General features: G+C 39.6%; 1 protein-coding gene across 2 annotated transcripts in view; it reads right to left on the reverse strand.

Annotated features, from left to right (window-relative positions):
* Positions 1-24,518, reverse strand: part of Ankrd55 (ankyrin repeat domain 55) — an 85,491-nt gene that overhangs the window by 41,109 nt on the left and 19,864 nt on the right. For both annotated transcript variants that reach the window (XM_070040942.1, XM_070040943.1), the window contains exons 2-5: positions 16,670-16,792; positions 12,034-12,164; positions 7,656-7,765; positions 306-366 (exon numbers count right to left, since the gene is read on the reverse strand). In XM_070040942.1, the coding sequence (XP_069897043.1) occupies positions 306-366; positions 7,656-7,765; positions 12,034-12,164; positions 16,670-16,792 (425 nt within the window). The remainder of the gene's footprint in view (positions 1-305; positions 367-7,655; positions 7,766-12,033; positions 12,165-16,669; positions 16,793-24,518) is intronic.

Below are 24,518 nucleotides of genomic sequence, written 5' to 3' on the forward strand. Positions count from 1 at the left end.
TTTCCATCTAAGTTTCAGGGGCTCGGGAAGACAAGAGAAAGCAGTATTTCTTTCTCCGTGCCCAGTGAGAAGTTACAAAATTTCAGTCATATGATTAATGCGTATTTAATGCAATAAAGCCCTTTCCTGTTAGAAGCTACCCACACCCAACACAGGATGCATTTCTGCCTATGGATTACTAATGGAGACACGGGTTTCCTTTCTAGGGTCACGGCCCCAAAATGTGCTCCTTTTTCTTCTTGAGGAGGAAGCAGAGGGGTACAGAAACGCCCCCACTTCTACCCTCACCAGCAGGCCCGACTCACCTCACTGTCCTGGTGATTGACCTCGCTGAGGTTTGACTGCTGCAGTAGGACGGTGAGGAGCCTGCGAAGAAGAACAGAGCAGCTCAAAAGAGAAAATGGGCACCAGGAAAACCACATTAGAAACACTGCCAGTTGAAGGCCTTTGAATGAATAGGAAAGCCCTGTCCATTTAGCTGAGAGAAAGATCTGCAGAGAAGCCAAGGTGCTAAGTGTGAAGATGTCAGTGGGAACACAGTGACCTTGAAGCTTATCCATGCCATCTGTTGTGCACTTCAAAAACAAAAATCATCTCATTTTACTCATTAAACCTATGTCGCTTCGCTCCTAATTCCCATGCCAAGGCCTTTACATGTATCAGGAGATGGTCAATGTTTACTTACATCAGGAGATAGTCGGCATTTCTAACTCTGCTCAACCTCTGTAAAATATATGACTATCTGAGCATGAGATGACAGTAGTCAGAGTGAAACCGTGATCAATGATTCTCAAGTTCACCCCAAGGGGCCCCTCACTGGGGTGACTGAGGTTAACACTTCCTCTGATAGCAGGAGAGAGTTGGTACAGTGTTAGGGCAGACCCTGGGGCCATAGTGCCTGGGTTTGCTTTCCAGACTTTCCACTGACAAGTTACTTACTCACCTGGGGCCTAAGTTTCCTTATCTGTGATGGGAACACTATAAGCAATCATCTTGAGGGTCTTTTGTTATTGTTGTTGTTTGTCTGTTGTTTTGGTTTGGTTGGTGCTGGGATTTGAACTCACAGACTTGTTCCTCCTTCTTTTGTGATTCTGGAGACTGAACCTAGGGCTTTGCACTTGCTAGGTACATTCTGTCCCTTTGAGTTATGTCTCCAGCCTCACTGCTAGGACGCTTAATCCTGGAAGTTTGTGAGCTCTGGCCTCACTCGAGGTGGGGGACATTTTTTTAAGCTGCAAATACGTGGACTCTATTTAGGGTTTCTAACTCTGCAGGTTTGGAAAAAGCCCATCTCCTATGGTTTTATAACGTTGTCAAGAAATTCTGGTGCACTTGGGGTTAAAAAGCATGGAGAAAGGCACTGAAGGAGGTAATATGCTCACACACATCAAGAGATGACGAATAGTGTATGGACAGACAGAGGAAAGAAGTTCAGCTTTACATTTGGAAGTATTTCTTTGAAATTAGATTGTGAAATTGCTTTGTCTCTTCATTTGTTTTTAGGTTTAAAACTTAAAGTTTGCTAGGAGTTTTGTAGGATGTTTTCTTTTTTTAGGATTAGTATTAAATTGCTACTAATCATAGAAGAAAAGAAGGATGGACTAATCATACTGCCTTAGTATTATGTGATACCAGAGAGCTTGAATAAGAAGGGAATTCCAGTTATTTGCTGAGAGTATGAAATAGCCAGGAAGCCTGGTTTATGTTGCTGGTGTGTGTGTGTGTGTGTGTGTGTGTGTGTGTGTGTGTGTGTGTGTGTGTATGTGTGTGTGTGTGTGTTGCTGCTGGGGCTTGAACTCAGGGCTTTGAACTCTCACTCATCTCTTTGGTTCAAGGCTGATGCTCACCACTTGAGTGCTTTCCCCTGTCTTTTGGGGAGCCAGCCTGCCACTGAGGTTTAATCCTTGTCTCCTGCTTTGTGACCTCAGAGCTACATTGTCTCTTGTGTATAAGGGAGATGACAGCAGCCCTGTGTAAGGTGTTGGGGCTGAGTTTCTGGTATTCAGACGTTCAAGGAACAGGGTTATGACTAAGAGCAGTATGCAGTACTCAATCTCTCTCTCTCCCTCTCTCTCACCTTGTATATCTCTTACCCTCTCTGTCCCTATCCTCCCCATTTTGTGAGAACTGAGAATGTGAGGCCCATACAGCTTGCTCTCATAATCAATATCTGGGTGATCCAGCCAGAATTATATACTAGGTGTCTGGGTTGAACTGTGCTTTCTTGCTATTGGGCAGAATGGAGGCGATCTGCAACAGACAACTCCCAGCTCTCTTTGTCTTGTTCTCCCAGAACTCCAGTGTGTGCTATGGTAGCCGGGAGCATATCCTTTTTAACCCACAGTAAAATCAGTTCAAACTCCTTCCTGCCCTCACATTCCCGAGACAGCAACAAATGCCACAGGCAGCAGGACGTTAGTCCTGGATCCTCCAGAAGATTCATTGTGGGGTGGGGGTGGTAAGAACCCAGACACTGGCTTGTTAGAATCTCCACTTCCCAGGTAGCTCGGAGATAGTGAGCGTCAGTGCCCATTTAGCATGTACCAGGCTCAGGGTCCAATCCCCAGCCCCACCAGAAAGAAACAATTAAAACCCAAAACAGAATCTCCACTCCCAATCAATCAGCCAGAGACTTTGGGCAGGTTCTGACTTCTCAAGGCCTCCCTTTTCTTATCTGCAAAGTGGAGAGAATAATAATGCCTAATTCCCAAAGATATGCTGTGATTTTAAAGTAAGTCATTGAGCATAAGCACTTAGAACAACTGTATGTGCACTCTTCCTCAAGTCATCAGTTTCTTAAAGGCTCCTATTTTCTGTTTTCTGGGTCTTCCTCCTTGGTCACAATTAGGCTGTTTAGGAAAGAGAGAGAGAGACAGAGACAGAGACACAGAGACACACAGAGACAGAGAGACAGAGACAGAGACAGAGAGACAGGGGGAGACAGAGACAGAGAAACAGAGACAGAGACAGGGACAGAGACCAAGACAAAGATAGAGACAGAGACACAGAGACACACAGAGACAGAGAGACAGAGACAGAGACAGAGAGACAGAGGGAGACAGAGACAGAGAAACAGAGACAGAGAGACAGAGACAGGGACAGGGACCAAGACAGAGACAGAGACAGAGACAGAGACAGAGACAGAGACAGACAGGAAGAACTCATTACCTGCTAAAACCTTCCTGAGAGTCACTTACATCTCTAAGCTTTTCTACTTTACTAGTACCTCAGGCTCCCAGCCTGTGAACTCAGTGACTTGTGGGAAAAGGAGTACCCCTCAAGCCGCCATCTCACCATTCTGTCCGTGAGCTGTGTAGACTGAGAGTTTGCTATAATGAAATATTAGCCTTAGGAGAGAGCATTTTACCTGGTAACTGGAGAATAACACCCCAAGGAAATGAGCCAGGAAACCCTCCCACCGTAGCTCAGAGAGATGAAAAGAATGAGAGCCTCTGGTGCTGTGGAAGGGGGAAAAAGTGTAGGTAACCATGGAGACCATGAGAAAGGCTTTTGGAGAGTCCTGTGGTTGCCTTCAGAGGAAATTGCTGCTTGCCTTCCAACACTCACATGCACAACATTATAGAAACACAACTCTGTTCTCATTGGAGCTGTCTTAATGATTTGTCCCCCTCTTTCACATGGGGACCCTCTGAATGTCCCAGCTATGGAAACAAATAAAAAACACTGGGGTACTGAAAGGTAGAAAGCTTGGACCTGATGAGAAGCTGAGGGCTCAGAGCAGAAATGGACTTGAAATGTCAACCCAGCATGCCTTCATGTTTATATTCATAAACCCCATGCCTGCATCTGCCTCCGTCTCTATTACACTAGGCTTTAGTAGAGAATGTACATTGGAAGTGACAGGTTTGCTAGGGAGTTGTTTCTTTCCATCAAAAAGCCAAAATCCCTCCACAGGTAAAGCACAGCAGAGCTATTACCTTGGCTTGTTTATAAGCAGCTTCAGTTTGAGGCTTCTCTCTGAATAACCTCTAATGAATACCAAGTAGAAGGAGCTTACTGTTTAGAAACCTGAAGGTCAGCAGATATTAAAACCAGTATAAACATCTTTGCACAAGGCCACCATCTGGCCTGTGCCTTCTGCTTATTAGTAGGAGAAAAATACAGATGTATATGCACTAAGGAAGGTAGCAAAAGCTGTTTGGGTGGGGCTGAATGGTAGAATCTAATGTTCAGTGGGTTTTGAAGCTTGCAAACAGTTCATGTTTCTTAGCGAATGCAAGCAGGAGTGCTGTTCATAATTGCAGTAAATGTCCATGTACGCTGTTGGGCTTGGCACTGCATGTGCATAGACCTGCAGATGTATATAGATGTTTGTGGACCTGTGTGTGTCAAGGTGAAGGCAGGGTGGAAGCTAGGGGATGTCATCAACAGGGTGACATCTTATAATACTAATCCAGTATTCATTTCTATCTATCATTCAGAATCATCATCATCATCATCATCATCATCGTCATCAGTGTCATCATCACTAACATTCACTGATAATGGACAAAGTACTAACTACATTTTTTCATATCTATACTTCCTCATTTACTTGTGTCTACTTTCCTGTAAAGTGAGTAACTGCCTTCTTATTATTATCTAAAAATGAAAACTAGCCAAATTTTTGCATATTAACTTGCCCCAGATACAACAGTTGATAAGAAACAGAGATTCAGATTCAGTGTGGCTCCTAGCCACCCTTGACCTCAACTCAACAAACATTTTCGATGATTCGGTTACACAGGGTAAAACAGGATAACTGAAGAAACTCGACAAAGAGAAAACAAGAGCAGAATAAAGAAGATGTGATCTAGAGTCCCACATGTGTGGCAGAGGTAAGACACACACACACACACTGTTCCAAACAAATACCTTCTAAGCAAATAAAAGGATGAACATGATCATCAAAGTCAAGGTGTATGATATCTCAAGAAAAGGACAACAATTCTTTCTTTGGTAGAAATTTTTCCTGTGGTTTCTTAGATAGGAATTTTGAGATGTTGTAATGACTAGCACACATTGTGATAATGAGATAATAAGCTTTGGAAAGCTGTTTCTTACAAGACCTCTCTATGTAGGTCAAGGGCTTATTGACAAAATATAACTATTAAAATAAAGACCCTAAAGTCCACAACAGCAAATCTTAGGTGCCCAGCAGAACCTTCTGGGCTGGTTGTCCTCAGATAGGCAGAAGACAACTGATTAGTTTCCTTGTGCCTAAGTTTTCTCATCTGTGAAGTGAGTTTAGGATTATTACCTGCTGCACAGAGCAGCAATAAAGACTAAATAAAGCTGCATATAGAAAGCACTTAGAGTTGTGTTTAGGACATGGTGATAGCCACTGCCATCGCCATTGTCATCATGGCTGTACGTTAAGCACAGTCCTCTATGCTTTAGTGGACAGCCAGTTACCTAGGTTGTACCAATTAGGGGAAATCAAATGATCAGATAGACTCATGACAGAAACCTTCTGCATCCCAAGTTATGATGGTGGGATTGAGAAGGTTTCTAAGTTAGAGCAGTTCTTTTTTTTTTTTTCCTCAGAAAAACAGTTCTTGAGCTGGGAAGGTGGCTCAGTGGTAGAGTGTTTGCCTCCTCATACATGAGGCCCTGGGTTCGATTCCTCAACACCACATCAACAGAAAAGGCTGGAGGTGGCGCTGTGGCTAAGTGGTAGAACACTAGCCTTGAGCTGAAGAGCTGAGGGGACAGCGCCCAGGAGCCATGACCGACAAAAATAAATAAATCTCAAGTTTATGCAGCCCAACTCTGTGACAGAACATGGCTTGGCTGGTTTCTGCTTTAAACATTTAATGCAGATGTTATTAAAGTCTCCAATGACCACAACTTTTCTCAGCAAAATGACTACAAGATATCTAACTTTTAGCAGTTGTGAAGTCCACAGGGAATACCATCTGGTAAGGGAATAAACAAAAACTCTGTAAGTAATTAATCTAATTGGCTTGCTATATGGGTTAACAGTGAACCCAATTACTATTTGGAGAACATTTACTAGAAACACTACTTTTGGTTTTAGATTAGTTTTATTAGTTAAAGAAGTGTCTATAGCTATAGGAGGACTTTATCTTTCAGAATCAAGTCTCATTTCAGACAATAAAACTGTGCCATTAGTATACAGAAGGAAGTTTTTCAATTTATCCAAGAGTAGTGGATGGGTCATTAGGAAGAATTTTAATAGAAGAGGAAGCCACAATTCTCTTATCTCTCAGTTGTAGTAATATAAGGTAGAGCTTTGAGTGTTCCGGGAGCACTTTGGGTAAACTAAGAAATAGCAACCCAAGTCCACAAGAGCAGAAGTATACTTGGATTGCTTTCAATCTATTATTGCTCTGATTTCAGATGATAAACCTACTTGACCGAACTAGTTGACCTTGTAGGTAATTTTGATGGACAAAGTTTAATTTAATCTCTCACTAAGAGGTGCAATAGGTTAAGGGCAGAGACAGCTAAGTTTTCATCAAAATCTATGCCCCTTCCTCTTCACAGATCAGACTCACTGGTAGTATGTAGATTTCTGTTTAGTTCTGGGTCTGGGTTACCTGGAGCTCATTCTACTCAGATGTGTTCAAATGACTAGGCCTAATGAAGAGAGCTGCTAATTTCCTTGTTGTGTAGGCTTTTTCAGAAGTGAATGAGGCTTCTCCATACTCCTCCTTGCCTATCTGCAGGCCGAATGAAGGGTGTCTTGTGACCTGAGAGATGATGGAGCAGCAAGATGGAAGAAGCTAGGACTCCCAAATCACCAACGAGAGAGGAACCATCCACCAGCCAGGGACACCTACACCAGACCCTGGCATGTCTGAGAAGTTTTATTGGGCAAAACACTGAATCTTTGGGTTTTGTTACAGTAACTATAATTACCATAACTTTAAGTAGGCTCTTACTTTCCAGAATCAGTTAGTAGATTTTAAAAACAAGTACTCTGCTTGAGACAAGTTAAGGAAGTACAGTACAGTACATCAAGGTAGAATCATCTTGAAAGGAAATGCTTTAACTTTATTTTCTAAAGATCACTCTTGGAGACACTCTATATTTTTGTACATAAACCCTTATGTGGTTTGTTTGAAAAATAATTTTTGTACTATTCTCCTTTTCTAATTCATAAAATGGGAATCTATCTCTTCACAAATAATGTTTATTGATCATTAACTGTCTGGGCTTGCTGTCTCGTCTTGAAATTTCCTTGCTTTGTTGGGTTTTGGGTAAGGCGTAGTTTTCTGTTATTTCTGGATATAGTCCAAGACAGTAAGAGACAAGCTTTGGGAATAGTTCTGGAATTTCCCAAGCCCTTTTATTTTTTGTAAAAGTAACCAAAATGAAGAAATCTTGTTATTTCTCAGCCTAGAGGATTATGCCAAATTGATTGGATGGATATATTAATTCCAATGATGTCTAATAGCATTTCTTCTTAAACCCAAGACAAGGAAGAAAAATATTTTATTGAAGTACAAGGAGAATGAGATTAGAATTTAAAATTATTCCAGGTTTTTCTGGTATGGCCCTGTCTAATGAACTTCAGAAACTAAATATAATGAGAGAATTTAAAAAATATATCAGCCATGGAGTTAGCTGCCCTTCTAGTGTGAGTGGGACTCTCCAGACTTGTATGATGTAAGAACTGGTCTGCTTACCTCACATCAGGCTCTGCGGTGGCAGCATGTAGTGGCAGACGGCCATTTTTGTCTGGGATGTTGTGCTTGGCACCATTTCTGAGAAGACTCACACAGCCCTCAAGCCAACCCTGAAATGCAGGAGCGACCGCATAGTTATATTACACAAACTCATATAACATAGGTCAACACGTTTTTTTTTTTCTTTCTCCCCCCACTCCTTTCTTTGGTTTGGCTAAAGGTGTGTTTGATTTGATTTGAAGTTGTTAAGGACCATAGCTCCAACTCAGGGACTTTAACCAAGAGCTGAAGGGCGCTTACGGTGCAATTTTCCACTTTTTTCTTTACACTGTAAAATGTAGATTGATCATATATTCTCCCTTGCCTCCCTTTCCCATTTCACTCACTAGTACTCTACTCACATGGTTAGACTGCCAAAGGCAGTATGTTGGTGGGGTGAGTGAGCAGTCCTGGCTTGTGGTCTATGGTCATACTTCAAATCATGCTACTTAATCATCTGACTTGGATGGGCTAATTCTAAAAACTGGACTTCTATGCCATTTCAGAATTCTTGCCTTTATTCTTAGCCTCAGTATTCTCAGTGTCTCTGTCTAATAAATAGACTGGTTCTCTAGTCCAAGTCATTTTCTAGTAACCACAAGGATGGCAATTTCCTTACGCTACTCAGTTCTAGATATATAACAGTGCCTAGATATATAACCCAATCCCTGCTCCCATGGCTGGGTCTTCTACACTAATAGCTCAGATCTGTAACTATGTGGGCATCACCAGCATCCTTCAAGGTCTCCCACTACTACATTTGACTCACTGATGAATTCCCCAGGAAACAGTGTGAACTCCTTGGTACTCACTGATTGTGCCGATGGAGACCAGATATTACTACATCCCATGTTAATCCCTCTCTTTGGCCAACATTTACAACTGAGTCATTTCCCCAGTCGCTCTCCAATTTCAAAGAGTAGGAGTAGTGAGTCTCTCCCTCTGCATTCCACACTGTTTAAAGTGGCTCAACCATACCGGTAAGCAAGTTGGTCCCCATGTTGAGAGTGAGGCCTCCTCCATTCATTTAGAAGCCTTGGATTATTCACTCAATTATAAGGAGACAATAAATAGGTGAATCTGGGCCGGGTGCCAGTGGCTCCAGCCTATAGGAGTTGAAAATCTGAGGATCCTGGTTCAAAGTCAGCCCAGACAGACAAATCCCACAGACATTCATCTCCAAGTAACCAGCAAAAAGCCAGAAGTGGAGGTGTGCTCAAGTGGTAGAGAATCAGTCCTGAGCAGAACAGTCAAGTGAGAACATGAAGCCCTGAGTTAAAGTCCTAGTACTAGCACAAAAAAAAAAAGAAAAAGAAAAAGGTGAAACTATTATAAAGAATATCTTCTCTTTTGTTTGGAAGTAGGCTTCCTGCCTTCCTCCATTCAAGTACAATTATGCCTCAAATTTCCCCAATAATAGAAGAAAGATGACTGAATATGTCCCCCAAATATGACAATGGAAGCATTAAAGCTGCTAAAAATGCTTAAAGAAGGGACTAGATAGATGGCTCAGTGGTAGAGTGCTTGCCTTGCATGCATGAGGCCCTGGGTTTGATTCCTCAACACCACATAAGCCCAAAAAGCCAGAAGGGGTGCTGTGGCTCAAGTGGTAGAGCACTAGCCTTGAGCTAAAGAGCTGAGGGACAGAACCCAGGCCCTGAGTTCAGGCCCCACAACCAACAAAAAAAATGCTTAAAGGAGGAAGAGAATACTAAAAAAAGAATCTTTTAGTTTTGAAGTCTGGAAAATAAATAATCTGTAAATCAAAGCACAACAAAATTCATGGACTAAAATGTTGAATATGGTTCTAGATACTTGATCAAGTAGAAGCAAACATTTTTCAGACATTATCAGTGTTGACTCATATTTTGCTAATGTATAAATCTGGTTTTAGTTACTAATGTGAAAGTCATCAAGTTCTCTAGCTAAGAGGAGAAAATATGACCAAAAGACCCAAAGGAAAGTCAGTGTGGACAAATTTTAGCGTTGCTCAAGATTTATAGTTTTTGAAAAGCAGATCTTTTGGCAAGAGAAGGTTTCAAACATTCTACAAATAATTTTGCAACATTTCCTGGAACTCTATGTGAGCATGTGGTTTTCTTTCTTCAGAAAAAAAATTTTCAATCATTGAAGATAGATAAAACCATATTACCATTCAGATTCAACAAATGAGTTTGGTATCTATTACATGCTGACTGACTCCATATACATTTCTCTTTCTGTTATAATACACGTAGGTTATGATTTTACTGTACTTTAAAGAGGAAGAAAAAGTTGTTGGGTATGGTGATGCATGCCTGTAATCCAAGCTACTGGGGAGATAACAGCAGGAGGACTACCTTTCAAGTTGTCCCAGATGAATGTGTGAGACAGTTTCTCTAAAGCAAACTAATAGCCAAGGCCTGACTGAGGGCACAGCTCAAGTGTTGGAGTGCTTGACCTACAAGTGTGGGGCCCTGAATCCAATCTCCTATACAAAAAAAGAAAAAAGAAAAAAGGTACAGTTAACTGATTTTCCCCAGGTCACATCATCTGCGCTGTTTATCTGTATATTGATTGAGACTTAATTTTTAGCTGCCAACATTCTCTTTAATACCAGAACCCAAGCACTGTAAACAAAAGGCTTCACAGTTCAACCTGTGAGATATATATCTTCCCAGGAACCTTGGTAGAGCCAGGGAGTTGTTCTGCCTTGGGGAATCATACCAGGCCTGGCATAGTTAAGAAGATGCTCTTTCTTCCCCTGCCTTGGTGTCCTGAAACACATGTTCCTAGAAAGAGTTGGCTGCAAAGTTGCATCTTTATAAGCTCCAAGGTCCCCTCATATTCACTAAAGACCAAAGAAGTTTCTCTTCCTAGTCCCTTGCATAGGGTCCAGCCAAAGAAATGTTGAATTTTAGAATTTTGGAAGAGGCGCGGTTTTCTGTTAACATATTCTGAAAGTGGCCATTAACTTTAGATTCACTTCTATTCTTTCCCTCTATCCTTGATCCAATTGTTTTCTACATGTCTATAGCAAGAGCAGTTGTTAGACCTTGTGTTATCATGGAAGAGATGGAGAGGACCATCATAGTCTCTCTGAGATAGGAATTTCTCAGCTAGAGCAACGGTCTCCAAACTGAGTAGACACAGAAGTTGCCAAAGAAGTTGGTTTACCTGACAGACTCCATCCCAGAGCATCTATCCCACTAGAGAGGTCTAACATGGCCTCCCAGGAGCCTGCATTGAAAACAAGCCTCCAACTGATATCAGCACCAGAGATCTGTGGGACACATTGAAAGGCTCTGCCCAGATTTGTTTGTAAGTCTTAGAGGAACTATGCACACTAATGAAAAGTGAAAACCTAGGTTCTGAGGAAAATCTCTGTGAGAATTGGACAATGCATCATTGCAATCCAGATGGAGGCAGGAAGGGGTAGTGTGGTTGGGGGTGGTGTGGGGAAATGTGTTACTCTTCCTCTGAAGATGGAACCAATAGATCATCACAACAGAAGGAGAACTCTGCAAAGTCAGTCAGGCCTGATTCCACTGAAGGGGCTGGGCCCTTCAGCAGGGCTGGTCTGGGGGCGAATCCAACATCATCAATGGATAGTCTTAGCAATGCAAAGACAGCAAGTTCAAAAAGATGGTGGTCAAGGGAAAGACCCCTGGGGTAACTTGATACAGAGGAAGAATGAAGCCTAAGTGAGGTGGTTAGAAATTGTTGAACACAAGCTCGAAGCAGCCCTTTTAGGAAGATCACTGGGAAGATTTGAAATGCGTAGGATTGGGGATTTTTGTTGAGTCTTCACCAAGACCACTTTATGGTGGGACAAGGCTGAACTGAAATCTGGACCAGGACTGGCATTATAACTTCCGACTGGAGACTAAGAACTGAGTTCTGCTACCTCCAAGAATCTGGTATTTCCTTTCCTCCATACTCCCTTCACCCATCCTTCTCACTTCCCAGCACTTCTTATGTTCCTCAGCCTGGAGCTTCCACTCAACCAATCTAATGCCACAGCTGTTAATCGGAACTTCAAAGAGTTACATTTTCTCAAGGTTATTTTATAGAATAAATTTTTACAAACATCAAGTGTCGAGAGTTTCAAGGGAAATTCTGGTGTTAAGATAGAAAAAAAAATTCTGTAATGGTGCTATCACATCTAACTTCACCTGTGGAGGATACAAGGATGACTGAACTCCACAAAGCCAAGTGTAAGTGGTAATATAAATTGTGCAGATGATTGGAGTAAAGTTTGAAGTTTGAGTCTCCTAGCTAGCTACATTTGTCCAAGGATGCCCAAAGGACACCTTTAGCACCACACTCCGTAGCCCCCTTCACAGACACACGCTGGTACCAGGTAGGTTGCCAGGCATAAACTTGTGCGACCATATGCATCCTGTGTGTTAATATTGGCTCCCATCTTCAACAGCAGCTTCACTGTGTCCACTTGACGTCCAGAAACTGCATGCATTAAGGGTGTACATCCTGGAACGAGACATGTCAACAGCCTTTAAACATGTTTGACTTAGGAAATTCACGAGCAGACTTCATTTGCCTGTTGATTTATTTTGCTTTCTGCAGCATAAACACAACTGTTGAATTGTGAACTGTGTAGTACTCAAGAGAGGTGAAGACAATTGTTACTTCATTTACACAAATGATGTGTTCTTTTTCTGGCATTTCTTTAATCCCCTATAATTTTGCAATAGTTGGTTGGTGGAAATATTTGGGGCCAAGGATTGTTTTTTTAAAAAATTATTGCTTTGGGGATCTGTATAATTTGGGACCTAATGGGCAGGTTTATGGTGATTTGGTTTCAACAAGCTGAAACTGGAAGGGCCTTTGGAAAGCAACTCTAGCCAGGCAGACGGGCTTAGCATGCTTTTATTGGAGGTGGTAAGTGATAAAGCTAGGTGATAGCCTAGACAAAGGAGCACAGAGTTTTACTAAATGAGCCATCTGTCCTAAGCACTCGTTTTCAGGATCAGTATAGACCAAGCCATCTGTTTTTGTTCAATTTAGTTTTTGTGGCACTGGAATTTGAACTTGGTCTTTGCACTTGATAGGCAGGTACTCTCACCACTGAGCCATACCTCCAGGTCACCATTTATTTTTGCCTTGTTATTTTATTTTTATGTTTAGTATTCGTGCAAAGGAGTTGCCATTTAACAAAGTAGAAACTGAATATAATTAACCTTTTTTTAGACAATGAATACAACCCTAATTTAAAAAACTATTTTAAGTAGTTGTATAAAGGAGTTGCCATTCAACAAAGCAGTTTACAAGTATAATGTGTCTTGGTCAATGTTACTCCTTTGAACATTCTCACCCCTTCTTCCCAACCCAGCATTTAAATTTCTTATTGTTATTGCAAAGGTGATGTACAGAAGAATTGCAGCTATATAAGTCAGAAAAAGAGTACATTTCTTTCTGGACAATGTATCACCCCTTCCCTCACCAAGCATTTGGTTTTTAAATGTATTTTTTCCTGAATAAATATAGAGTTACACATTTTGATTAACTTTGCAGAGCTTTTGGAACAGGCCAGTTCAGGGTTTTAGAATCCAAGTTGTTCACCTTTCTTCAGGCAAAGAAACAAAACCTCAAGCACAACCTTTTGCCCAGCTCTGACTTATTTAGATGTCTTTTGCCTGGAGATTTATGTTGACATTGAAATTCTTGGATGAACTGCAAACGATGATACGCAGAGATCTCTAAAAATGCATAGATCTCAATGTCTCTCCAAATCTCTCCCTTTTAAGACATTTTCAGGTGTCTCTGCTTGGTAAAAGCAGCAATGAAATGTTATGTCTTTGAACAGCAACGAAGTTTCCTCTCTTTTCCCTCTCTTTCTTCTCCTTCCTATTTTTCTTCCTTTCAAAAGTGATACTTATTACCATTGGGGTAGGGGTGGAGGAAGGCATGCTGAATAAGACAATTCTGAAAGCAATTTGCAAATCTAAAATATTCAGTCCATAAACAAATGAAATTTTAGGTATTATTTTCAAGGAATTACATGCTCTAACTAATTTGCATCTGTCTTGAGATCCTAGGTTATCTTTAAATTTTTCTGAGAACAACCCTCTGACTCTCCACTGTAAACTAACTCTCTGAGTTATGATCTCTCATCATCCTCAAATTTTCTTTATTAACTCTTTTTTTTTAATTGTAAAGATACTATACAGAGGGTTACAGTTACATGAGTGAGGTAATGAGTACACTTCCACTTCCTCTTGAACATTGTTACCCCCTCCATTGTTTTCCCCCTACCGTCCCCTCCCTCCCTCCCTTCCCCAAGGTTCTTTTTTTTTTTTTTTTTTTGATTGTGATTAAGTGATTACTTAATTTCCGGAAATTCACAGTATTGTGGAATAATGATGCTCATTTAAAGTCACAAGTTCATTCTAACTTTCCTGGAGCAAATTGTCTATCACAGTCTGTAATATATAACGGTGCTCATATGTTATATACCATATATGTGATCAGCAGCATGGGGATATTTAGTAGTGGTTCAACCAGATGAGTGGGAGTTCTTTGTTTCTTAAGTCCTGTTAGTTTTGTCATATCACCTAACATTTTGGATTCATCATCCACTTATCAGGGAGACCATGTACTGTTTGTCTCTTCGTTCTTGGCTTACCTCGCTCAACATGATTCCTTCTAGCTCCATCCATTTCCCTGCAAATGCCATTATTTTGTCATTTCTAATGGCTGCATAATATTCCATTGTGTATAGATACCACAATTTTTGGATCCATTCATCTGTGGTGGGGCATCTGGGTTGTTTCCATATCCTAGCTATTGCGAACAGTGCTGCAATAAACATGGAGGTGCATGTGTCTTTGTATATTGGTTCCTGTTGTTCAGGGTAGATGCCTAGAAGTGGTATGACTGGGTCATAAGGGAGGTCAATCTTTAGCTTTCTAAGGACCCTCCAGACTGCTTTCCAAAGTGGTTGTATGAGTGTACATTCCCACCAGCAGTGTAATAGGGTTCCTCTTTCTCCACATCCCCTCCAGCATTTGTCGTTGGCTGATTTGTGGATGTGGGACATTCTGACTGGGGTAAGGTGGTATCTCAGGGTTGTCTTTATTTGCATTTCCTTCACCACCAGGGATGATGAACATTTCCTCATGTGTTTCTTTGCCATTTTTATTTCTTCATTTGAGAAGTCCCTCTTTAGTTCCCTTGCCCATTTAGTAATTGGTTTGTTGGGTTTGGGAGGGATTAGTTTCTTGAGTTCCCTGTATATACAGGATGTTAACCCCTTGTCTGATATATTGCTGGTAAATATTTTTTCCCAATTAGTTGGTTGTCTTTCTAGCTTGGTTGCGATAGCTTTATCTGTGCAGAAGCTTTTTATTTTAAGGTAGTCCCATTTGTCGAGTCTCTCTCCAATTTGTTGTGACCCTGGGACTCTGTTCAGGAAGTTCCTTCCTGTGCCTATTAGTTCAAGTGTCTCTCCTACTCTGTCCTGCAGTAGTTTCAGAGATTCAGGTTTAATGTTAAGGTCTTTAATCCATTTTGAGTTGATGTTGGTGCATGGTGATAGGCTGGGGTCCACTTTTAGTTTTCTGCATGTGGCTGCCCAGTTTTCCCAGCACCAGCGGTTGAAGAGGCTGTGTTTCTTCCATTGTATGTCTTTGGCTCCTTTGTCGAATATCAGCTGGCTGTAGGCCTGTGGGTTTATTTCTGGATCTTCTATTCTGTTCCATTGGTCTTCGGGTCTGTTTTTGTGCCAGTACCATGCTGTCTTTGTTATTATAGCTCTGTAGTAGAGTTTGAAGTTCGGCATGGATAGCCCTCCCATATTGTCTTTATCCCCTAGAATTGTTTTGGCTATTCTAGGTCTTTTGTTGTTCTTTATTAACTCTTTTAACAAAGATCATGGTTTGAAGCCAGCCTGGTCAGGAAAGTCTGTGAGATTCTTATCTTCAATTAACCAACAAAAGTCCAGAATAAATGGAACTGTGGCTCAACTGGTAGAGTGCTAGCCTTGAGTGAAAAAGCTCAGGGACAAGGCCCAGGCCATGAGTTCAAACCTCAGTACTGCCACATACAAAAAAAATGTGTTTCTACAAAAATGATCAAAATTAAGAGGTGATACTGTTCAAAAAGAAATGTACTAATTACCTGACTTATGTAACCCCTCTGTACATCACCTTTATAATAACAATAAAAAGCAATCAAACTTTTTGGGTGACATAAAAGAACTAACCAGAAGAATCAGTGCATTTAATCTAAATTGTTAAATTTGTGTGTAAAGTTGTCTCTAGTATTTCTTTATTATCTGTTAGACATCTATAGAGTCTGTAGTGATATTTTTAATGTTCATTTTAATAATGGAAATGTGCTTTCTTCCACATTTTTCTTTGTCAGTATCACTAGAGGCTTGTCAACTTCATTGATCTTTTCATTGAATCAATTTCTTGTTTCATTGATTCTTTTTCTATTGCCTTTACATTTTCAATTTAATCTATCCTCTATTATTTTGTTTCCTTTGGGTTTCTTTCAGTTTATTTGGCTCTTTGTCTAAGCTCTTAAGGTAAAAACTTAGATTAGTGATTGAAGTTTTCCCTCCTTCCTAAAATGTAAATTTAGTGTTAAAATCTCTCTCCCCCCACCTAGCATTGCTTTAATATTGACTTTTATTGATTATCCTTTGTTATTTAACTTGAGATTTTCCTGTTTCTCAATATGATACATGACTTATTTAAACTTGGACAGGTCCTGGAGTACTAATATACTTTGGCCATTGCCACAGAGATATTAGACACAAATTCAAAGAAACTGACTTCATATAAGATGTGATGTAAAAGATTTTGAAGCTCGGTGTCTAACATCATTCTATGAAGAAATAGTGAGGTATCTGCACAGGCAAGATACCTCCAGTATTAAAATGACCAGTCAGAAATCATTTTAATAATATTGCTATCTCAAAAAAAATAAGAGCAAGGAGTGAATTTGAAATGCATAAATAAATAGCTCACCTTCACTGTCACAGCATTCCAGGATGGAGGGGTCTTCCCGAATCACTCCAGTCAGAGCATTGACATCTCCGTTAGATGCTGCCTGGTACACCATGGTCAGGTCAACATCTTCAGCTGAGTCACCTCCATGAATCAAACAGGTACACTGTTAGTGTGTGGAGTGAATTCACTCATTGAATAACATCCCAGGTGTCACCCACACAAATGATTCATTCAACCTTTCTGAAGAAAGCAAGCAGAGTTTTGAGTCATCCTTATCGAACCCTCGCTCACCACCTCAGCAGAGAGGTGGACCACTGTGGACCATTCGTAACAGCAGCCTATGCCAGAAAGGAGCCGAAGCAATTAGATATCCTTTTAGATTTTATGACTCCTACGCATTCTGGTTTCCAAACTTACTAAGACCACAGAAGGAAGTGGGGTCTTCATTTGGGTTCTGAGCTTCTCTTTTTGATCTGAAACATGTCACTTGTCTTCTTATGATTTAACTTAGCCTTCTTTGAAAGAGGCATTGTGATCCACACTCCAGAAACACTCAGCACTTTGCCTGTCCTGCTGGGTTCTCTGAGGGTTGACCCTTGCTGACTGTATCCTTAGATTCCCCTACCCACTTGCATGTCCATGGGAAGCAGACTGGGGACTGAGGGAAACAGATGGGGGCAATTTTCACATCCCCAGCATAGTACTGAGCGGTAGCTTCCTTCCTTCTTTTAGGAGTTCTTCCTTCGCAGAGCCAACTCTCTCTTCCCATTCTCCTTCAGCTGTCAGCTGGACAACAGCTTTCTCCTGGTGTTCATCTGTGGTGATAGTTCTTAGAACCTAGTTTGTCTTTGTATGTTGTTCTTTCTTGAAGGCCCCTTTGTTTTAAGAGTTCATGAAATGGCATTTCATTTGAATTTGGTAGCCATTTGTATGCTTGTGTACTTTTGTGCACAATTGATTTCACTAATAATATTGGCAAAGGTGATGAAGGTGTGGCAGGCAGGAGGAGCATAAGAAAGCTGAGAAGCAAGTTCCTCAAGAGAAATGCCCTGCTGAGAGGTGGTGTTGATCTCCTTTACTTACTCAAATTTCCTAGGTATCGTTTTCCCCTAAACATAACCACTATTCTGGGAAAACCTATGTAAGTTTTGTTTGAAGTTGTACTTTTCTACTAATATGTTTATGCTAAAGATGTTTTTCAGATTTTTTGGATCCTTAGTTGGCAAGAGTCCAAACCTTTGGGTTAGTCTTTCTGTCTCAATATTTTTTTAAGATATCACTAATGGTTTTAAACCTGTTAGCCTATAGCAGGAAGTAGTTGTTATTGAAATGAATTACTTTACAACAACATCATTTTGTAAAGTAAGTGGTTGATTCCTAATTTGTCCATAGTACTTTTTTCTTTAAAGAAGACTCAACTGCACACTTACATGGAGACTGGAAGTGGTATCCAGAGTAAATGTACTTGTGTGTTAAGTTTGGAGTCCCTGGAACCAGACAACTTAGGTACAGGTTCTGTCTGCTTGTACTGCCCAGTTGTGTCAGTGTGGGCCAGTTATACGTTCTAGGCCTTGATGATGGTGATGATGGTCACTCATATGGTTATTGTATGGAAAAATGAATTAAATATAAATTCTTTGTGCTCTTGGAACATAATCTGGTGCTTTGCAAACATTGTTTATACTTTGCTACTACTAATGCTATTTTTTAAAAAAAAACTAAGCTTTTTTTTAGATAGCATTAAATGTATGGGGCATTTAGGGAAAAAAAGGCCGCTTGATGATGATTAACAAAGAATCAGTAACTTTCCAGAATATTATCCATTTAAAACCTTCCCAGGCATCTACCCATCTTACTTGGGTATAAGCAGCAAAACCCAGACTTAAGGACAAAGAAAGGCCTGGTATCTCATTATAGGTGCATAACTGAAGATGCTGGTTTTATTACCTTGAGAACAAGATTCTAGGGGAGTGCCAAGGAACAGCCAAAGGTGACAACATTGGGTATATCATTGAAGTAAGGAGGCCAAGTCTGGCCAGCGCCATATTGGCCACATGGTAATGGGCGTGCCTGGACCCTGGAGGCAGGGGCAGGCACTTGGCTGATAGGTTACTGAATCTGTCAGTCCAGTGCCCGGGACTGGGAATTTTCTGAGGATCTGCCCCCTGTGCCAACCTATTTAGGCCCGGACCAGCCTAGCCACCAGGACTCCATGCCAAGTGTGTCCCCGTGATAGTGTCCTGTGTCCTGTCTCCTGGCTCATCTTCAATCATCATGGAGTCCCAATTCAGCTCTCCATTGAAGTTGAATTGGCGTGTTGGTATTGTTTTTGTTATTTCTTTCCTCTTTAGCATATTTCCTGGCTATGTGTATTTTGCATGCTGCAAGCCTTTGTAACAACTGGTGGTCTGCAGCCTATTAACAGTATAATAAAGACTCCAATATTCTATAATTTAAAATGTGGCTTCTGGGATGATTTACCTTACAACAATATAATGTGTATATATAACATATACAAATGTACTTAAACCTGTTCATGATGGAGTAAAATAAAATAAGTACACACATCGTCAAGAAAACCAACAACAAATGCTGACAAAGATGTGGGGGAAAATGAACCTTATACACTGTTGGTGGGAATATAAACTTCTAGCAACTATGGAAATCATTATAGAGGTTTCACAACAACAACAACAAAACCCTAAAGTAAAAATAGAACTACTATGGTATTTCTATAATATTTGAGGCATGTACCTGAAAGAATGTCATGTCAACATATAATATAGACATACTTGCATATCCATATTTAGTGCAGTACTACATATATATATCATAATTGACAATTATAGAATCAGATTAAGTGCTACCAACCAATGAATATATATATATATGTATCATATATATATACATGATGTAATTTTTTATTCAGCAATAAAGAAGAATGAAATTATGTCATTTTCAAGAAAATGGAAGGAATGGAAGAATATGTTAACAGAAATAAACCAGACTCAGAAAAACAAATACTGCCTGTTTTCTTTCAAATGTGCAGTCTAGATATTTAAAGAAAGATATGGAAAGAGAAAGAGGATTTCTTGGGAAGAGAAAAGGGACCAGAAGAAGGGGGAAGATAAATGTGGCTAATGGCAAGGTGAATACAATCCAAACATGAAAATGTTACAACAAAAGCCATTACTTTATACAATTAAAAAAATAAAACTAGAGTTGGGTGTGGTGACTTACCCTCATAACTTTAGAAGCAGAGATTAGGAGGATCATGGTTCAATGTATATCTAGGTAAATAAAAGTTGGTAAATCCCTCTTGTCTCAACCAATAAGCCAAGTATGGTGGTGTGGATTTATGATCCCAGATATAAGGGAGGTATATGGAGTGGGGGTGGTCTAAGGCCAGCTGCAGGCAGTAATATGACACTCTATCTGAAACATAACTAATGTTATAAGCAGAGTGCACGGATCAAGTGGTACTATGCCTCCTTAGCAAAGTGTGAAGCTCTAAGTTCAAACCCAAATATCATTTAAAAACTACCTAAACTTAAAAATGGTTTTTAAAAATAAAATCTAAAGACTTGAAAAAAAAAGTCAGCATGTTCATCTCACAGTGAAGCTGCATTATCTGAAAAACAATTAGAATTCACAAAACATTTTGCCAGAATGATTTCAATATTTAACAGGAAGCAAAATATCTTGGCTGATACAACACTCACTTTAACCTATTCTTTCTCTTGCCCCAGCTCCTCTTGCCCAGCTCCAACTCTATTATTCTCTGAGGACCACTTCTGTTCCACATTCAGCCCACAAACTGAGTCAGTGCATTGACTACATCCTAATCAGGGGGAGGAACGTGGCCTAGACCACTTGGCATTGACATTATCCTGGCCTCAGAGACCGATTCATGAATGTGACCCAATTAGAGTGTGAAAAACAAACACACTTTGGCTAGAATAGTTGGGAACAATGCTTTTACCTTATTCTGCCAACTGTGGACCTGAGAGGTTGGTGACACCTTATGGGTGGAGAACCTGTCTAAGAAGAATGAAGACAAAGCCAGGAGAAGGGTAGAGCTGGGTCAAGAGAAGGAAATAGTTGAGACCCGGTGATGTCATTTAAACCAAATCAAGACACACCTTAAGCCAGCATCATCTCTGGAATATTTACATGTGCCAGTAAGTTACTTTTTTGCTTAAGCCAGTTTGCATGGTATTGTGTGAATAACTTTGATCTTAGTTTCAGTCATTGGAAGCCACCCCGAGACTTGGGCCTGGGAACACAAACTAGAATATTTATGAGCCTGTCCATCCCACAAGTTGTAGGATCCCTGTAGCCAACAGCAGTTCTCCATACACAAAGTAGGGAGCCATTTTAGTGAAAGCAGCCCAGAAATATGCAACCAACCCTTCCATAAGAGACTTCATATCTCAGCAGTTCTGAGATCAATCCTAGTGCTTTGTGTACTGGGAAAATGCTTGGCTACCAAAGTATATTTTTATCCTCTATCCAGTGGTGAGAAGCAACAACTCAGTCTTGGTACTATGTTTTCTGTATGATTAATGAGACTATTTCAACAGAAAGAACAAGTGATTAAAACTTTCAGTCAATGATTTGGCTTAAGATGTATAATTTCCAATATATATAGGACAAGTAATATGTCTCCTCCAAAAGTCAATTAAGTCCACAATACAAAACTTGCAGGGTAGGATTAAATTTCAGACAATGAACTCAAAAAAACAATGATAATATGAGGCCCTTGTCTGATGCATAGCTAGTAAAAATCTTCTCCAATTCTGTGGGTTTTTTTTTCTTGCTACCTATGTCCTCTGCATGCAGAAACTCCTCAGTTTGATGCAAACCTATTTATCCAGTCTTTCTTTGATTGGTTGTGATTCTGAATCTTTAATTAGGAAGTTTCAACACATGTCTGGGAGCCCTAGTGTTTCCCTTACCCCTTCTTGTAGTATTTTCATGATATCTGGCCTTATATTGAGGTCTTTGCTCCATTTGGAATTGATTCTGGTGCAGGGTGATATAAGGATCTAGCTTCAGTTTCCTGCATGTGTATAGCTAACTCTGCCAGCACCATTTATTGAAGAGGCTTTCTTCCATCTTGTGTTTTTGGCTCCCTTACCAAAGATTAGGTGGCTAAAAGTCTGTGGGTTCATTTCTGGGTCTTCTATTCTATTCTATTGGTTTTATGCTGCCATCTGAAAGAATGATATTTCACCATTAGTAAGGAATAGATGAGATATACAAATCGTTATGTCAAAAAACGAACTTTACAACTTTGTCGAGGGGGAGGGTAAGGGTGGGAGGGGAGATGGAAAGGGATGGGAAGGGGAAACAAAGGAGGAGGCAACAATATTTGATAAGAAATATATTCATTATCTTGCCCATGTAATTGTAACCCCTCTGTACGGTATTTTCACAATTAAAAAAAGGAATAGAAAAACTTTGAAAAAATTATATTAAGCTAAGTAAGCCAGATTCAAGAAACATAGGTTCATGGTTTCTCTCATTTATAATGATTAGAATGTGCTTATGAATCTACAAATAAGCACAATGGATGGTAAAATGCAAAAAAATTATACTTGGTCATGACAAATTAACAGGACTGTAAACATTCACGCGGTAAGACCAAAGGTAGATATTCTTAGGAGAGGATCACAAAGGCTCAATAGCCATGTGCATATGATCATATAAAATGATGGTTATCTAAATGTACTCCAAGAAAGGGAGACAAGGGGCTTTTTTGTTATTTTGCTTTTTTTCTCTTTGTCCTGCTTTTGACTTCTACATCCTTTTGTCTTATTTGTAAGTTTATCTGATTTGGGGAGGGTCAGGGAGATCACAAAAATGGTAGGATAAAGGGTGAATGAAGCAGCAGTGATACTCACTAGACACTATGTTGAAAATGAACTATATAACTTGTGTGGGAGGGAGTTGGGAGGAAAAAACTGGGAGAAAATGAGCAAAAAGGTGACACTGTTCAAAAAGAAATGATCTCATCACCTAACTTATAGAACTGTGATGCCTCTGTACATCACCTTTGCAATAAAAATAAAAATAAAAAGAGCAATGATAAAAATGAGCCACAAAAAATAGAGAAAAGATGTATAAGTGCCTGAATGAATCCAAAGAAGATACAAATAAACAGTTGAATGAACTCAAAGGGTCTTCAAATAAACAGCTGAATGAAATAAAGTGATGCAGTAACTAAGGAAGAATTCAATAAAGTTATATTAATATATGTATAAATCAAATTGACATCCTGAAAATTGAAAGCTCAATAACTCACATGAAAAAAACCCTCTGTCAATACTTAAGTCTAGAAGCCTGCTGCTGGTTTTGTCTTTAGTGAAAATTTTATCCTTAAGAAAAGCAGGATTGGAATTTTTACCAGATTGTATTTTTAGATATCTGAATATTCATGTAGCTCTGGGATTTTGAATTGGTGAATTCATAACATTTGGAAAAGCACGACATGTACCATATGATCTCAGTTAGTTAAAAAGGATTGGTGTGTGTACGAGAATCCAGTAATGTCTAACTGAACTGCTTGTGGCAATAATACTTTGTTCTTTGCTTATATAGGTTTTCTGTAATGTACATGTTAAATAAAGGTTATTTTTTAACTGAAAAGAACTTAACTGAAAACCTTATTAATATAGCAGAAGAAAAAAGTTACAGATCAATTTCCTTGGTGAACATGGACACAAAAATTCTCAATAAAATATTTGTCAACTGAATTCAACAGTATATTAAAACAATCAAGTTGTTTTCTTTCTAGGGATGTGAGAATGGTTCAACATAAGCAAATGGGTAAATGTACAGCATATAAACAGAATAAAAGCCAAAAAGTTGCATAGTTATAGCAATAAATGCTGGAAAAGGTTTTGATAAAATTCAATATCATTTCATGATAAAAAAATCTCTAAATAAGGTAGAAAGAGAAGAAATATACCTCAATAAATAATAAAGGCCAAATATGACAGATCTATAGACAACATTATATTAAGTGGGAGAAAAACTAAAATCATGTTCTCTAAAGTCAGGAATGGTATCAGGATGTTCATTCTTACTATTCCTATTCAATTATAATGGTGGAATTCCTGGCCATACCATGAAAACAGAAAAAAAATCAATGCATTAGAATAGATCCCAGAAATAAACTCATACAAGTACAAGCATGTGGAATCTAGACCTAAAACTGCAATGATAACAATTGGACCTGATAAACAAAGGAGGAGGCTGCAATGCTTGGTAAGAAATGTATGCATTATCCTGCCCATGTAATTGTAACCCCTCTGTACAGTATGTTCACAAATAAAATAAAATTTAAATTAAAAAAAATAAAAATAAAAAAAAACAATTGGACCTGAGTGTTAAAAGGGACATCATGTCTGTGTGTGGTGGGGGATGGTCAACAGAAGAAGGAAGGCTAGGGAAATAAGGGTACTGTGGGATAAAGGACTTTATAGTTTTATGTTTATGATTGGATTTTAGTTCCAGTTTTTGTTTATTTTATTTACTTATTTAATATTTTTATTGTAAAGAGACAGTACAAAGCAGTTACAGTTACATGAGTAAGGTAATGAGTACATTTTCTATGGAGCATTGTTACTCACTCCTTTGTTTTATCCCTACTATCCCTTCTGTCCCTACATTCCCAACTCCTCCCCCCTACACACCTCCAAGTTGTAAAGTTCGTTTTCAACATAGTGTCTCGTACGTCTCATTGTTACAATGGGTCAACCAATTTTGTTATTTCCCTTCCCCTTCCCAAATTAGAAAAATGTATATACACTGGAAATACAGTCTATATACATATATACAAATACAGTGACAACAGGGATTA

The sequence above is a fragment of the Dipodomys merriami genome, unplaced genomic scaffold, assembly GCF_024711535.1.
Source record: "Dipodomys merriami isolate MVZ:Mamm:240054 unplaced genomic scaffold, mDipMer1.0.p SCAF_30, whole genome shotgun sequence".
Taxonomy (NCBI): Eukaryota; Metazoa; Chordata; class Mammalia; order Rodentia; family Heteromyidae; genus Dipodomys; species Dipodomys merriami.